We start from the raw sequence: 17108 nt of genomic DNA, 5'->3' as shown, positions 1-17108 counted from the left end.
CCCCCTTTCTCTATAGCCACCTCTAGACATCCAGGAGGAAACTTGCCTCTATTCACTACTAACATTTGACAGTTTGCTACAGGCTGGGCACTGTAAAGAGCTTAGAACATTTAGACTGGGTGCTATTCTTACCCTCATTTTACAAATAAGGAAACTGAGGCACACAGGATTATCGACTTACCCAATTCAAGTATGAGTAGATTAACGTGCACAGAAACCAAGACCACTAAAATCATTGTCTTTGGATTACAGTACATATATTACACCTGTTACCTTCAATCTTAACCAGCTGTATATCAAAAGAATGTATTTACATTAACCATAAAAAAAAAAAAGGCAACCTGATCATGTCAGGCCTAAGTGAATCAATCTTTATAGCCTTCCTCATCCTGTCTGGCATATGGGCAGACAGGCCTTCAAGTACCCTGCACCACTTGTTTTCATACTTCCATGCACATACTATTCCCTTGCCTAGAACACTCTTCTTCCCATTCTTTGTAGTAAGTTCCTACACATTCGTCAAGGTCTAGGTAAAATATCCTCTTTATGAAGACTTCCACCACTATTTAAGGCACTTAGTAGCTGTCTTCTTGTACTTATCATATTATTATGACTATTTCTGTATCAGTTTATTAAGCTTTGGTCTCTTGGCTTCAAACCTACTCTCCAATACTCTGCTTTGTGATGCTTAAAGTTGAAATATGCAAACTGAAACAACCACCATGAACAATTTGTACTCTGTTACATTAAATCTGCTGGGATATACCTTGAACCTTGAATGAATCCTGCAGTGGTCATTCGGAAAATACTGGTTCAGTAAGTTATGTAGATCTGACAAATATTGAAAATTTTCATTTTATCAAATTCTCTCCATTACAGAAATTGAAGATGACACAAACAAATGGAAAGACATTCCATGCTCATGGATTAGAAGAACAAATATTGTTAAAATGTCCATACTATCCAAAGCAATCTACAGATTTACTGCAGTCTCTATCAAAATAACAACAGCATTTTTCATAGAACTAGAACAAACAGTCCTAAAATTTGTTATAGAACCATAAATGACCACAGATAGCCAAAGCAATCTTGAAGAAGAAAAACAAAGCTGGAGGTATCACAATTCCGATTTCAAGTTATACTACAAAACTGTAGTAATCGAAATAGTATGGTACTGGCACAAGAACAGACACAGATCAGTGGAATAGAACAGAAATCCCAGAAATAGACCCAAAATTATATGGTCAATTAATCTTCAACAAAAAAGGCAAGAATATGCAGTGGGAAAAAGTCTCTTCAACAAATGGTGATGGGAAAACTAGACAGCTATATGCAAAAGAATGAAACTAACCAGACCACTTTTTTATACCATACACAAAAATAAACTCAAAATGGCTTAAGGACCTAAATGTGAGGCCTCAAACCATAAAATTCCTAGAAAAGAGCACAGGTAATAATTTTTCTGACATCGGCTCTAACAACAGCTTTCTAGATAGGTCTCCGAAGGCAAGGGGGAAAAAAGCAAAAATGAACTACTGGGACTACATCAAAATGAAAGCTTCCACATAGGAAAGGAAACAACCAACAAAACTAAAAGACAACCTACTGAATGGGAGAAGATATTTTCAAATGACATATCTGATAAAGGGTTGGTATCCAAAATATATAAAGAACTTATACAAGTCAACACCCAAAACATAAATAATCCAATTAAAAAATAGGCAGAAGACACAGACAGACCTTTCTCAAAAGAAGACATACAGGTGGCCAACAAACACATGAAAAGATGCTCAACATCACTCATCAAGGAAATGCAAATCAGAAGTAAAATGAAGGGTAGCTGGCTAGCTCAGTCAGAAGGGCTTGTGACTCTTGATCTTGGGGTTGTGAGTTTGAGCCCCACGCTGGGTATAGAGATTTCTTAACTAACTAACTAACTAACTACAATGAGATAACCACCTCATACCAATCAGATTGGCTAAAATCAACAACACAAGAAACAAGAAGTGTTGGTGAGGACATGGATAAACAGGAACCCTCATGCACTGTTGGTGGGAATGCAAACTGGTGCAGCCACTGTGAAAAACAGTATGGAGGGTCCTCGAAAAATTAAAAATAGAATTACCATATGATCTAGTAATCACACTACTGGGTATTTATCCAAAGAACACTAATTTGAAGGGATATATGTACCCCTATGTTTACTGCAGCATTATTTATAATAGGCAAATTATGGAAGCAGTCCAAATGTCCATCAATAGAAGAATGGATAAAGAACATGTGGTAAATATATACCATGGAATATTATTTAGCTCTAAAACTGAAATGCTTGCCAACAACATGGATAGATCTAGAGAGTATAATGCTAAGTGAAATAAGCCAGAGAAAGACAAATACCCTATGATTTCACTAATATATGGAATTTAAGAAACAAATGAACAAAGGGGTTAAAAAAAAAAAAAAGACAAACCAAAAAAATCCCAGATCCTTAACTATAGAGAATGGATGGTCACTAGAAGGGAGGTGCTGGTGGGAGAATATGTAAAGGGAATTAAGAGTACACTTATCTTGATGAACACTGAGTAATATACGGAATTGCTGAATGACTCTTGTACACTTGACACTAATATAACCTGTATGTTAACTACACTGGAATTAAAAAATAAAAATTTTCTCCATTATATCACAATGTGAAAAAAAAATCATATTCCTTAATACTACCATCAATGTCATTAAAAAGTCTTTAGGTAGTGAGAAGTGATTAAGCTCACAATGGTGATTATGAGTTTCCTTAACTCTAATTTTTGCTTTTGAAATCTTAAATTTTATCACTGACAACAAATATAGTCACAGTTGTTTTCTTAGGCTCATTTGAGAAGATGTCTGCCAAATACCCATGTTAGAATATCAAAAACTTGTCAGTCACTCTCTCAAGTAAGTAAACGAAAAGTTCAGCTCCCAAGTCAATCTCACAAGACCATTTTCCTTGAGACAAACCTTAACATTTGAGTATGCAGATGTGCTTTCCACATACTTCCCATTTCATCAAATGTTAAACAGATGTGTGTACTCGCTCAATGGTAGAGATCTAATATCTTTACTGCTTCACCACTTACCTTCTTAAATGACATTCACATGATATTACTGCTGTGAATAATATAATGACAACTGCAAATCCGGTGCCACTGCCTTGATTTCTGTCAAGGTATCATCAGCATTACCCACCATTACCTTTGTGTCACTGGTGCAAAAATGACATATTATCAGAAATAGTTTTGAACTCACAGTTCTGCTAAAAAAGTGTTAGGCAACTCTGGAAGTCCACGCACCACTGTTTGATAACTGCTGTTTAGGTTATAGTTTCAAACCTGAATATATATCAGAACCTCCTGGATTACTGGTTAAAAGTACTCTGAGCTTAACACGTGTCCAAAGGCAAGGGAAACAAAGGCAAAAATGAACTATTTGGACTTCATCAGGATAAAAAGCTTTTGCACAGCAAAGGAAACAGTCAACAAAACCAAAAGACGACTGACAGAATGGGAGAAAATATTTGCAAATGACATATCAGATAAAGGGCTAGTACCCAAAATCTATAAAGAACTTAATAAACTCAACACCCAAAGAACAAATAATCCAATCAAGAAATGGGCAGAAGACACGAACAGACATTTCTCCAAAGAAGACACACAAATGGCCAACAGACACAGGAAAAAATGCTCAGCATCACTTGGCATCAGGGAAATACAAATCAAAACCACAATGAGACACCACCTCACACCAGTCATAATGGCTAAAATTAACAACTCAGGAAATGATGAGGATGAGGGGAGAAAGGGAACCCTCTTACACTGTTGGTGGGAATGCAAGCTGGTACAACCACTCTGAAAAACAGTATGGAGGTTCCTCAAAACGTTGAAAATAGAGCTACCCTATGATCCAGCAATTGCACTACTGGGTATTTACCCCAAAGATGCAAATGTAGTGATCTGAAAGGGCATTTGCACCCCAATGTTTATAACAGCAATGTCCACAATAGCCAAACTATGGAAAGAGCCCAGATGTCCATCGACAGATGAATGGATAAAGGAGATGTGGTATATATACAATGGAATATTACGCAACCATTAAAAAATGAAATCTTGCCATTTGCAACAACATGGATGGAACTAGAGGATATAATGCTAAGCAAAATCAGTCAATCAGAGAAAGACAATTATCATATAATCTCACTGATATGTGGAATTTAAGAAACAAAATAGAAGATTACAGGGGAAGAGAGGAAAAAATGAAACAAGACAAAACCAGAGAGGGAGACAAACCATAAGATACTCTTAATCATAGGAAACAAACTGAGGGTTGCTGGAGGAGAGTGGCATGGAGGGATGGGGTAACTGGGTGATGGACATTAAGGAGGGCATGTGATGTAATGAGCACTGGGTGTTATATAAGACTGATGAATCACTGACCTCCACCTCTGAAAACAATAATACATTATATGTTAATTGAAAAAAAATGTATGAATGCATATTATCAATAACTTTATTGTAATCTATGGAATTTTGTACAACAAAAATAATCAAGAAAATGAAATTTTAAAAAAAGTACTCAGAACTTGCGTTTGAAAAATCATTGCCTATAGTAATAAATCCATTATTACCCAGTATAACAAGGTAGGGTGGCAGAAAATATGGGGGCAGCAGGCAAAAGGAAAAAAGATTATTTAATAAGTTGACCCATGCTCTGATGTATTGGTCCATTTATTCTTTTACTAAGTACCAAATGTTTTACATTGTATTTGGGCCTGCACAAAGTGAGCATTCATTAAATGACTGTTCATTCATTTCAAATATTCAATTAAACTTAATTAAAATTACAGAAGTATAATTTTGAGCTACATTTAGATATACTCGTAACATGTATTTTAAGAAGATATTTCTGAGTCCTATTCTAGATATATTAAAGTGGCATCTCTAGAAGTAAGACCTGCAGAGTTCAACGTAAAGCACTTTTAACCAGTAACTCATGGGGTTCTGATACACGGGTTTGAAACCATCAAATAGCAGTTATCAAAGAATGGTCTGGGGACCCTGTGGGATCCCTGAAACCCTGCAGGAAGTTTATGAGGTCAAAACTATTGCTACAATTAATTTAGAGGGAAAAAAAAGCAAAGAGAAGAAAACTATTCTTAATTTTGTGGTCCAAAGACAAATATTTTATAGACCATATGAAAATGGAATCATCCCATGTTACTCTTTTATTTGACCTCTTCATATAATGTATTAAACATCTTTCCAAATCAACAAATCAATAACCTGGTATTAAAGTGTAATGACATTCCATATTTATTTACCTAATTTTCCCTATTGTTGAATAGGGGTGTATTCTCCAGTTTTTCATTTTTTAAATAATCTCTAATATAAACACATATTTGTGTACCTAAAATTTCTTTAGATGAACAGCTAGGGGCGCCTGGGTGGCTCAGTCAGTTAAGTCACTGATTCTTGATTTTGGCTCAAGTAAAGATCTCGGGGTTGCGGGATCGAGCCCCACATCAGGCTCAGTGCTCAGCGTGGAGTCTGCTTGTCCTCTCTCTCTGTTCCTCTGCCACTTGTGCGTGAGCGTGCACTCTCTCTCTCTCAAATAAATAAAATCTTAAAAAAAAAAAAGGATAAATAGGTAGAAATGGAATTGCTGATTTAAGGGTATAAATGTTTACTTAGCTCAATACCTGGCAATGTTAATTATCTGTCAAGAAATCTTGGAAAAATATTTAAATAACCTTATTCCAACTGCTCTCTATAAAGGTTTTATCAATTAACACTTCTATCAGTAAGATTCCTTACGCTCTAACCATCAATAAGTATTACCATTATTTAATCTTTACTAATTTTTGCTGGCTGAATTTGTATTTCTTTGGCTATTATTATTTTTAAAGATTTTATTTATTTATTTGAGAGAGAGAAAAGAGCATGAGTAGGGGGTAGAGGCAGAGGGAGAGGGAGAGGGAAAAGCAGACTCCACACTGAGCAGGGAGCCTGATGTGGGGCTCTATCCCAGGACCCTGAGATCATGACCTGAGCCAAAGGCAGACGCTTAACTGACTGAGCCCAGCATCCCTTTCTTTGGCTATTATTAAATCTTGCACAAAGAGAACTAGTTTCTCTGGGCATAAAAATAATTTATTACAAATGGTCTTAAGAAGACCTTATTCAGGGGTGCCTGGGTGGCTCAGTCATTAAGCGTCTGCCTTCGGCTCGGGTCATGATCCCAGGGAACTGGGATCAAGACCTGCATTGGGCTCCTTGCTCAGCTAGAAGCCTGCTTCTCACTCTCCCACTCTCCCTGCTTGTGTTCTCTCTCTCGCTGTGTCTCTGTCAAATAAAATCTTAAAAAAAAAAAAAAAAGACCTTATTCAGGTTGATACAGAAAAAGGAAGGAAGTAACATTAGGTACTCAAGGGGTGCCTGGGTGGCGCAGTTAAGCGTCTGCCTTCGGCTCAGGGCGTGATCCCGGCGTTCTGGGATAGAGCCCCACGTCAGGCTCCTCTGCTGGGAGCCTGCTTCTTCCTCTCCCACTCCCCCTGCTTGTGTTCCCTCTCTCGCTGGCTGTCTCTTTCTGTCAAATAAATAAATAAAATCTTAAAAAAAAAAAATTAGGTACTCAAATACTTCCTGGTCTTCACCTAAATTATAAAGTAATCACCAGTGTTTTGTTTTGTTTGTGTGTGTTCTCCAATAAGCTAAAAAACAAAACAAAACAAAAAACCCAGAACAGTCTTGGATTATTTTAGACAACTATTACATCTTTCTTCTTAAAAAAGATTTTTAGTAAGACTAATAGACTACTGAGAAATGAGGCATTTTTGCATGCCCAAGTATTTGTAGAATGAATAAATTATCATGGGGCATCTAGTACAGGCCAGCTACTGTGCACAAGGAAAAGCCTCTGCCCTCATGGAACTTGTATGTTAATGTAAGAGACAGACAATGAGTAAACAACTATAGTTTCTAATAAAGATACCACCAATTTAAACTGAATAAATCTTAACAGCTTAAAAGTATATATAAATTATAAATAACAAGAAACGCTTTATAAATAACTCAGCGGTATCAGGAGGCAAAGAACTTTTTTTGGACATCCACCGTACAGCTGCTCTTTTGGCTCCATCAGTAGGTATGCAGCAGTCTGGAGGGGGCACTGGTTGACTTAGTTTAAATTCTGTCTACTGCAAATTTGCACTATTAAGTCACAGAGAATTTAGGTCTTTTTTTAAATAGTGTATAAACAGGTCACAAAACACAATCTATTCATATCTAAGTTGACAAAGATGGCTTTCTCCATTTTGTGACAACGTGAACTCGCTTCAGTCACATCTGTGGCTAAGGAAGCTCCATTTCAAACCCTTACGTGAAGTAGGAGCTTGCTACATTTCCCAGACTACTCTGCGCTCAGGCTCCACATGGGGCTTAGCTTCTCTCAAACAAACAATTCCTGGAAAAGGGCAAGGCTGGGAGAGATACTAGGTGGAGACTGTGTGTTTGTTTCTAGAGTGAGTCCAGTTAGAGGCATCGGATTGTGCTGCAGCAGCGCGGCTGACATTTCAGTGTTTGGGCCGTTAGCTTCTGTCGCAGTTGAGGGACAGAGGCGGGGCATTCCTTTTACTGCCACAGGTTAAGTCAAAGACAATATGGTCCTACAGCCACTCGTGGCAGCAGATCCTGACTGCCCAGCTTCTTGGTGGTAGCAGAGTGAGCCAGTGCTGCCACACGACCGGCATTCCTGGAGACTCCGTCTGCTCCACTGGCCCCTCCAAGATTTTCATGAGCACCTGCCTTTTTTTTTTTTTTTTAATTCTAGTAGAGTCAACACAGTGTTATAGTAGTTTCAGCTGTACAATATAGTGATTCAACAACTTACGAGCACCTGCTTTTACTGTATTAAATCTTTGTTAGAACTGCACACAATGCGTTCTTGTAATGAACTCTTAATGATGGTGTTTATTTTTTTTTTTTAAAGATTTTATATATTTATTTGACAGAGACAGCCAGCGAGAGAGTGAACACAAGCAGGGAGTGGGAGAGGAAGAAGCAGGCTCCCAGCGGAGGAGCCTGATGTAGGACTCGATCCCGGAACACCGGGATCACGCCCTGAGCCAAAGGCAGCCGTCTAACGACTGCGCTACCCAGGCGCCCCAATGATGGTGTTTAAAATGTCTAAAAAATCTTTTGGTTTTGCTATGGGACTAATGAAGTCAAGATTAAATAATAAGTAAATAAATTTATTCCTTAAATAAAATAATGAGTTATATAAGAGGTATTTTTTTGGTGAAAAGTAGAAGTGTGGATAAGAGTATCTGCAAAAATCATGGAAATGATCTTTAGGAATCTAAATTTTGGAGTTACCTCAATGTCCCTCAGTGAGGGACTGGTAGAGAGTAGAAAAATTGTAAACAAATATTATAAATAGGAGAGGGATTAAAAGATTTTCTTACTTGATTGCGGCAAACACATTATCTCCATTTTGAACAATTATGCAGTTTTTCTTTGCTTCATTTGTACCAACATATACAGGAAGTTCATCAGGAGAATCCCTGTTTAAGAAAAAGATATTAAAAATTTAGCTGCCCATAATTTATCAGGCAAGTAGAATTTTAGGCCTATAGACAAGAATTTATGTTTGTAGGTTTTTAAGAAATTGGGACAAATTTGCCAGGTTTAAGCGCTCAGTTTCTTAGGACTATCACAACACATCTCACTTATGTAATAGATACTCAAATTAAAATTCTTAGACCTAGTTACTTTTATACCTAAATACAAAGGAAGGGGGAATAAGGCCCGTCAAAAGGAGGGAAAATTATATGCGATCCTCTGTACCTGTTTTACAGTCTGAGGGGGGGAAGGTGGAAAAACAAGAAGAAACAGGACAGATAGGACTGTCACCTGAGAGGTGAAAGGATGCAATTCATATATATATATATATATATATATATACACACACACACACACACACATATATATATCCAAATCCTTTTATTTTACAATCAAGGAAACAGAGAGAGATAAAGTGACTCAGCCAAGGTCCTAGTAAGTTAATGGCAAAACCAAAAGCAGAATTCATATAACTCAATCCTCAGCCCTGTGTGCATTCCATGGTACCACGATACTTCTCACAAGGCATGTTTCTTCTACTCCTCTATTATCCTACGGTTAATCTTTAAACAACAGCATCTCTACTGGTAGAAGTGGACAATGTGTTTTTATCTTTCAAGCTACTTCTATTTCTTAATATTCCAAGCATCTTGCATGTATCCAATCCTCTTAAATATTCCTATTAGGTATGCACAATTATTGTCCTCATTTTCATGAGAGGAAACTGAGGCATAGAAAGTCACAATCACTAAAGGTGACTGGTACACAGTCACTCAGATAATAGAACCAGTCTGACCCCAAAGCACGTTCTTAATTCTATGGCCCCTGGAAACACATGGCTAATTTAAGACATGGCAACTCTCTAAATTATTTTTCTTTGGCTAAAAGAGCCCTCCTGAACCCAAAAGGTAATGAAAAGTTTATAACCATAAAGGAAAAACCAATGAGGTTCAACCTAAAGAGTTCACTCCTCCTAGGGTAGGTTAGAAGGGCAAGATCAAGAACATCAATGCCTAGGGATCCACCAATAAGAGGAAAATATGTCCTTCATTGTTGGTGAATCCAGTGAATGCCTACTTATACTCACTAGAAGGCCCAGTAGCTGCATTTTAGAGAAGAAAAGATCCTTTACCTGAAATACCCCATGTGGAACTGAGTTTTATTATCTCCAATAATAATCGTCTGGAACTCAGGAGGATCATAGTAAAATCTCCAGTGAAGGTTAAAATTCAGGCTTGCTGATTTTTTCTTCATTTTATGTTTTCCGGCAAGGATATCATAAGGACCCACTAATTGAAGGCCAAGGCTTGTGGAAAGTGAATCTATAAATTAAGTAAGTTTATTTAGACAATAACTTTCTGAAGGCAGATAGAAAATAATGTCTTTTATTTGTAAACTATTTCTAAGCAATTTTCTTAAAAAAAAAAAAAAAAGCTTCCAAAGTAAAAGAGCTTCAGTTACATTTGAAGACATTAGTTAAATACTTGATGAAAAATCAGAGCAATGAAAATGTGGCACCTACATTTAAGACTTTCTCTTAAATTTACTGCATTTCTTACATACTGCGATTTCTTATTTTGGCCAAAGCAAGACTGGTATTCTTATGGGCATGTTAGAGCTCTGAACACTTACCTTGTCTCATTACTAGTTGTTGTTAGCCTCAAATATTTGTAGCACACCCATATTAAGGGAGACAAGATAGACAGTAAGCGAATGTGCGTTAAGGAGGGTAAACAGTGTATTTAATAAAAAATGTATTTAACGAAAACATTTTCTTGCCCTTCCCTCTACCTCAGCTAACTATCACTCTCAATTCCCTTGCCTCTGGCCTAATCCTAGATGATTCCATCTTCTTTCTCCCTCCACAGATCACAAGGGAGATTGCTAAATAAAACCAGAGTCACAGAATGTAAACTTCAAATGTATGTGTTCAAAATATGCTTTTATAACATCAGATGGGTCCTTGTTACTTCTTTAAGAGAATAAGCACTCCAGGGAGGACCTGGATATGTAAGGAGGTGGGAATGAAGAGAGGAAGAAAATTTTTCTAAGAGAAACAACATGAATAAAGGCCTAGAAACAGTTTATTTAGAGGGAGGAAAAATAGTTCCACTTAGCCGGAGCTTAGGACAACATATACTAATTTTTAAAGCAACAAAAAAACTAAAGTCACCTATCTCATTAGCCCATAGAGATAACAAGGTTAATAGTCTGGTATATAATAACAATGTTTTCTTCCCTGTATGTATATAAATACAGAGATATTTTAAAGGAAATCATACTGTTTTGCAATGTTTTCCAGTCTGTCTTCACTTAAATTTTCTGAATACTTTTACCCTGCTATTAAATATTTTTTCATAATTTTTAATAGCTGCATGATATTCCATTGATAGACATTTACTGCTTCTAATTTTTTTTCTCTTCTAAACAATGTTTCAGTGAACATCCTTACTAATACATGGGGTTTTTCTTTGTTTTTGTTTTAAATAGACTCCACATCCAGTGTGGGGCCAATGCGGGGCCTCAATTCACAACCCTGAGATCAAGACCTGAGCCAAAATCAAGAGTTGGATGCTTAACCAACTGAGACACCCAGGTGCCCCTTTGCTAATACATGTTTGTGCAGTCATGAATATTTTTAGATAAGTTGCTGCACAGTTTAAGTGTTCTGCTATATGCCAAAATTCATTGTTATCTACTAATCCACATTTCCATCAGTAGTATATGGGAGTACTTCTCTCCCACCTGTGAAAAGTAACTTTGTCACAACCATTATCAGTTCTTTGTCCATCCTTTCAGACGGTATAAGCGCACAGAAAAGTAGACAGGAGTATGTGCATCCTTGACTTTTTAAAAAAATAAAAATGGTAGCATACTCTATACGCATTTTCTTTCTCACTTGAAATATTTCAGGTACAATACTTCATCACTATCTAACATCTACCTTGTTCTTTTAAAATTATGAATATCCATTGACAGGTGTATTAGTGATGGGCTTTAGGCCATTTCCCATTTTTGTTTCAATAAATATCACTGAACATAATTTTTAGTTCACCTAATCCCTAAGTTCCTAGAAGTAGAACTGCTAAGTCATACTAAAACTCCTGCCACATAGCAAAGAACTGGTTTTCTTTCAAACCCTCATCAGGGGCGCCTGGGTGGCACAGCGGTTAGGCGTCTGCCTTCGGCTCAGGGCGTGATCCTGGCGTTATGGGATCGAGCCCCGCATCAGGCTCCTCTGCTGTGAGCCTGCTTCTTCCTCTCCCACTCCCCCTGCTTGTGTTCCCTCTCTCGCTGGCTGTCTCTATCTCTGTCCNTTCCAAAAAAAAAAAAAAAAAAAAAAAAAAAAAAAAAAAAAAAATCTCAAACCCTCATCAAAGCACATTGTGAAATTATTTACCTTGGCCAGTATAACAGGTGACAGTCACATATTATTATAGGATTATTTTATACTTCTCTTAGAAACATCTTTGAAAAAGTTCCTTTTCTGTGAACTGTTTAGATCCTTGGTCCAGTTTCCTACTGTCTTTTCCATTGGTAGAAGCAGGAGAATGATTCTGGAGCAACTCACCAGCTGGCTTTTCAGGATCAAGCTCTTCACAGAACTTCCAGAAGTGATAGAAATCTTCAGGCAGAGAAAGCTTATAATGATTTTCTACTTCTTTTCTAAGGTCACTGGAGACATCAGCTTCACAGGATTTACTCTTCTTCACATCAACTGTTTTTTCACACTGAAAATCAGCATACAAAACTTTGTTTCTCCAAAAGTAACAATATTGCTCATTTTTGTTCACCCAACTCTGAGAAACACATTTTCCTTAAAACTCTACAAATGGTATTTCTGAATAAAATCTGGGGATTCTTCTGGGCAAAGAGAAAAGGAAAACAGTATAATACATAGCAGTCAAGAAGGATGCACACAACAAATCTTTAAATATATTTCTCTAAGATAATGGAAACAAAATTTAAAAAAAAAGTATAAAAGAAAAAGTGAAGAGCAGGAAGAATAAGGAATAGGAAGGTTTTGCCTTCTTTGGATAAACAGGTCATCATACTTTTTGTTAAAATGGATTCAGTGATCACACCAGAAGCCAACTGTCAGAAATAACTGGATAAAAAGGGATTTACCAGCTAAAACAATTATTTCAGAAAAGGGCCCTTCATATCAGCACTAGGTTATAAAACTCAATCTCTAATATCTCTGCAAAATGTTCATTGTGAAGTACGATAGGTTTTATAATGCCTATTTGATAAATTTCTCTAAAGATAAAATGTTGATGGGTGCTTGGGTGGCTCAGTCAGTTAAGCATCTGCCTTTGGCTTGGGTCATGATCCTGCCCCAGGTTCAAGTCCTGCGTTGGGCTCCTGCTCAGCTGGCGGTGGGGGGGGGGGTCTGCTTCTCCCTATCCTCCAAGGAAGGAAGGAAGGAAGGAAGGAAGGAAGGAAGGAAGGAAGAAATCTTTTTTTTTTTTTAAAGATTTTATTTATTTATTTATTTGACAGAGATAGAGACAGCCAGCGAGAGAGGGAACACAGCAGGGGGAGTGGGAGAGGAAGAAGCAGGCTTCCAGCAGAGGAGCCTGATGTGGGGCTCGATCCCATAACCCCGGGATCACGCCCTAAGCCGAAGGCAGACGCTTAACCGCTGTGCCACCCAGGCGCCCTGGAAGGAAGAAATCTTAAAAAAGAAAAAAAAAAGATAAAATTCTATGTTAGAGGTTACATATCTTTAGCAATCAGTTTTTTCTTTCTAGGAAACTAGATCCTTTTTTTTTTTTGGATTAAGTTCCTTCCTTTTTATTCTTCCTTTCCACATGTATCAGTGCTTCTCAACCAGGAGTGATTTTGCCTCCCAGGGGACACATGTAGTAATGTTAGAACTTTTCAGCTCTCACAAATTTAGGAGAGTGCTGACATTTAGTGGAATAGAGGTCAGTGATGCTGCCAAGCATTCTGCAATGCACAGGATTAGCTTCTTCAACAAGCACTTAATCAGCCTCAAAATGTCCAAGGTGTGAGGCTGAAAAATTCTAGATGTTTCTCATATTTATATTCTTCCATTCTACCAGGGGGCTCAAGGTTATTGATGTTACTTTACGTATCAAAGTCAACACAATATATTTATGAATTAGATGACGTACAAGAATGTTCTTGATAACGCTGTTTCTAAGACCAGAAAAGAGAACAAATGAAACTGCCTACTGACAGGAGGATACAAAGTTACAGGATTTCAAACAATGGAATATTCCACTTAGCGAAAAGGAAAATATAGCCACACGCAACAATACAGATCAGTCTTAATAATATAATGTTGAATGAAGGAAAAAAGTCCTTGAAGTTTATACACAGCATGATAGCCTTCTAAAATTCAAAAACAACAAATAAATACTGTTTGTGATAAAGTTATAAAAAAGAAGGCAAGGGAAAACATAAGGATGAGGATGCTAGCTACATAAATGGGGTGACAGGAAGTTGGGCAGAAAAGAGAGGTGAGGAACACATGTAGAGCTATTGTCAGGGTTTCAGTTCCGGGGTAGGACAATGGATTCACAGGTGTTTTTAATATTATCTAATAAGGTAAAAGAGGACCATGCATTGACCAATAACAGTTTATTATGCCAAGGATTATGTGTCTGAGGTGATAAAAAAATTATATGCTGTTGAAATATGGATCCAAAAATGGATGCTGATAATACATAACAGTAAAAATGATAATAAATAAATAATACTAAATAATAGTTATTACGCACTTACCATCTGCCAGGTCACTGTTCTAAGCACTTTCTGTGAATTAACTCGTAACTCATAACTCCCTTGTGAGCTAGATTCTACTACCCACATTTTACAGATGAGAAAACTGAATTAAGTTCCCTTAGGTCCCTAACTAGAAAGTGAAGGAGCAGTTAAATCCAGGTGGGCTGGCTCCAGAGCACAGATTCATTCACTTTACGCTGCTTTCACCAATTACTTACAGAACAGTAGGAACACACCAAGTGCTGACCTAACTAACCTCCCTTATGTTTTTATAGAGGTCTTTGGTTAGGCTTTCAAAGACTGGCTCAAACTTAAGATATCAGAAGGAAAAGCCTTAATCTACCTTGCTGAAAGGCAGTTTTTCCTAATGGTTAGGCTGTCTGGGTTGACTCTTGACCCTTCTGCTTTCCAGCTGTCACCTTGGGGAAGTTACTTAACCTGTGCCTGATTTTCTCATCTACAAAAAGGACACGTAGTACCTACATCACAGGGTTGTTAGGAGGAGTAAATTGTTTGTAAAACTACACAGAATAGTCGTAGTACATAATATTTAAATGCTAGCTATTGTCTCTACAGACTCATTTTCATCTTTGGTATTTTATTTCTAATACTATCACTCAGTCAAAGCAGTTTATTGCATCTTCCATGGGAAACAGATTTTTTTCAGCTTTGTCTTACCTCACACGTTATTTCATCCTCCTCAAAGCCCCAATAACTGAATTTAGGGCAGCTGTCCCCTTCATAGGCTACGCTAATCCTTTACTCTTTACCTAGAAAGCATAACCCAATATAAGTAATGCCCAGAACACAGCCCTCAACCAGTTAATTAAGCTCTCTATACTGTCCTGCTCTATCTGGTTTATAATACAGACGGAGTAATTCTAAAAACCGTCCTTATCACAGTGACAATTCTTTCCTGCCTGACTCTCCTCAGCGCTACAGCAGTATAGAGCTTCTGAAATCGTATAGAAGTATGAGAACGTGCACATACTTATGCCCTCCTCCCCCTCATTAGTGCCTTTCCCATCTCCGAGTCCAGCCAGCCCCAACTCCGCTGTACCCAAACATCCTCTACACTTATTTCTATTTCTTATCTGTTATTTCTCTTTTGTGCCTTCAAGAGCCATGTCCAATTTGAATTGCCCTAAAAGATTTCCTTAGCAACCCCCTGGGACTTAGATCCTCCTTCAATGTTTCCACAGCACTTTTTACACAACAGCGTTACAATGCCAAACAAAAAAATTTACAGTAAAATACATATTCACGGCGCCCAGCTTCCGCAGGCTGGGGGCCTTACGTGGGGCAGTGGCAGCATGATGTATCTTGAAACCGCGGCGCCCGGCACAGTGCCTGGCGTATAATCGGTTTCCAATCAATTTGCTGCTGGTTGAACGAATGAACCATTGGTTGTCCTAATCGGCTTCCCCACGAACCGCACCGGGAAGAGGGCAGAAAATGCAAAGGCGCTAGTTCTTTGCTCCAAACCCCAGCAGAACGGGAAACAGCGGCGCTGGAACAGACCGCCGTTCCCGGGCACGCAGCAGCCACTCAGTGATTACTGGATACATGCAATGTGCTGCCCCTTGGTGCCTTATCACCCAAAGAGCCTTTCGGATCCCACACATCCTCTGTAGCAGTACCTGCTGCCCCTCCCCGCCGGGCCTACGCTTGCCGCCACCGCCAGCCATTCTGCAGCTACGGTGCCAGCGGAATCCCGCGTCCCGCCGTTGCTTCCGAGCGCCGCCGACTGCTTCCGGTTCAAAAGACACGAATCTGAGGAGGAGGACGGTCGAAGCTCCGCCCACTCGCGCGCAAGGCGTGAGGGCGCTGCAGCTGGCACGCAGCTTCGCTCCCTCCGGCCTCCGTTACCTTGGCGCCGCCTAACGCTGGGGATGTTCCTGAGACTCCAGAGTCCCGAATTTGGATTCCTTAGGGTGGTCTGGCCTTCCTCTTCAGGTGTTTATTAGAGGCAAGGCTGGATGTCTGGCACTGCCCTCACCCAAATCCTCTTTTTTCCTTGATTTGTATATATTTAAAACATTAATCGTTGTCTTCCCCTTTTCCGTCTCTCTCCTTCCTCCACTATACTATTATTGCCTGACACGAATTCATCCTTAATTATCTCTCAGAAGGAAACCAGTTTCTCTCATTGTTTCTTTGTAAATCTTGCTACAATTTGGATTGTGTTTTCTACACCAGAACCATCAACAACAGCACTCTGAGGAGAGCTTGTTAAAAATCTCAAGCCCTATCCAGACTTACTGATTCAGAATCTGCATTTTAGCAAGATCTCCCATTGATTCCTATGCACATAAAATTTCCAGAGGCACTGCATTCAGATGATCTCCTGGGGTCTCCTGCACTGCCATCCTGGAAATTCCTCTGCTTCATTCCTGAGAAGATCTCTATTTCCTGAATCTGTATCTTCCATTTTCTTTTTTTTATTTTTATTTTTTATTTTATTTTATTTTTTTAATGGTTTTTTTATTATATTATGTCACCATACAGTACATCCCGGTTTCCGATATAAAGTTCGATGATTCATTAGTTGCGTATAACACCCAGTGCACCATGCAATACGTGACCTCCTTACTACCCATCACTGGTCTATCCCATTCCCCCACCCACCTCTCCTCTGAGGCCCTCAGTTTGTTTCTCATAGTCTCTCATGTTTCATTCCCCCTTCTGATTACCCCCCTTTCT

At 38.5% G+C, this 17108-nt stretch overlaps 1 protein-coding gene across 1 annotated transcript in view; it reads right to left on the bottom strand.

Annotated features, from left to right (window-relative positions):
• The window catches only part of LOC100481664 (histone PARylation factor 1), a 28046-nt gene extending 11953 nt beyond the window's left edge, over positions 1-16093 (bottom strand). Inside the window, exons 1-4 of the mRNA XM_002918180.4 lie at positions 16046-16093; positions 12223-12382; positions 9784-9973; positions 8495-8593 (exon numbers count right to left, since the gene is read on the bottom strand). Coding sequence (XP_002918226.1) covers positions 8495-8593; positions 9784-9973; positions 12223-12382; positions 16046-16093 — 497 coding nt within the window. The remainder of the gene's footprint in view (positions 1-8494; positions 8594-9783; positions 9974-12222; positions 12383-16045) is intronic.
• Positions 16094-17108: the final 1015 nt, after the last annotated feature.

The sequence above is a fragment of the Ailuropoda melanoleuca genome, chromosome 5 (genome assembly GCF_002007445.2).
Source record: "Ailuropoda melanoleuca isolate Jingjing chromosome 5, ASM200744v2, whole genome shotgun sequence".
NCBI lineage: Eukaryota > Metazoa > Chordata > Mammalia > Carnivora > Ursidae > Ailuropoda > Ailuropoda melanoleuca.
The sequence above is the reverse complement of the archived record's forward strand: the minus strand, read 5'-3'. Positions and strand labels throughout refer to the sequence as shown.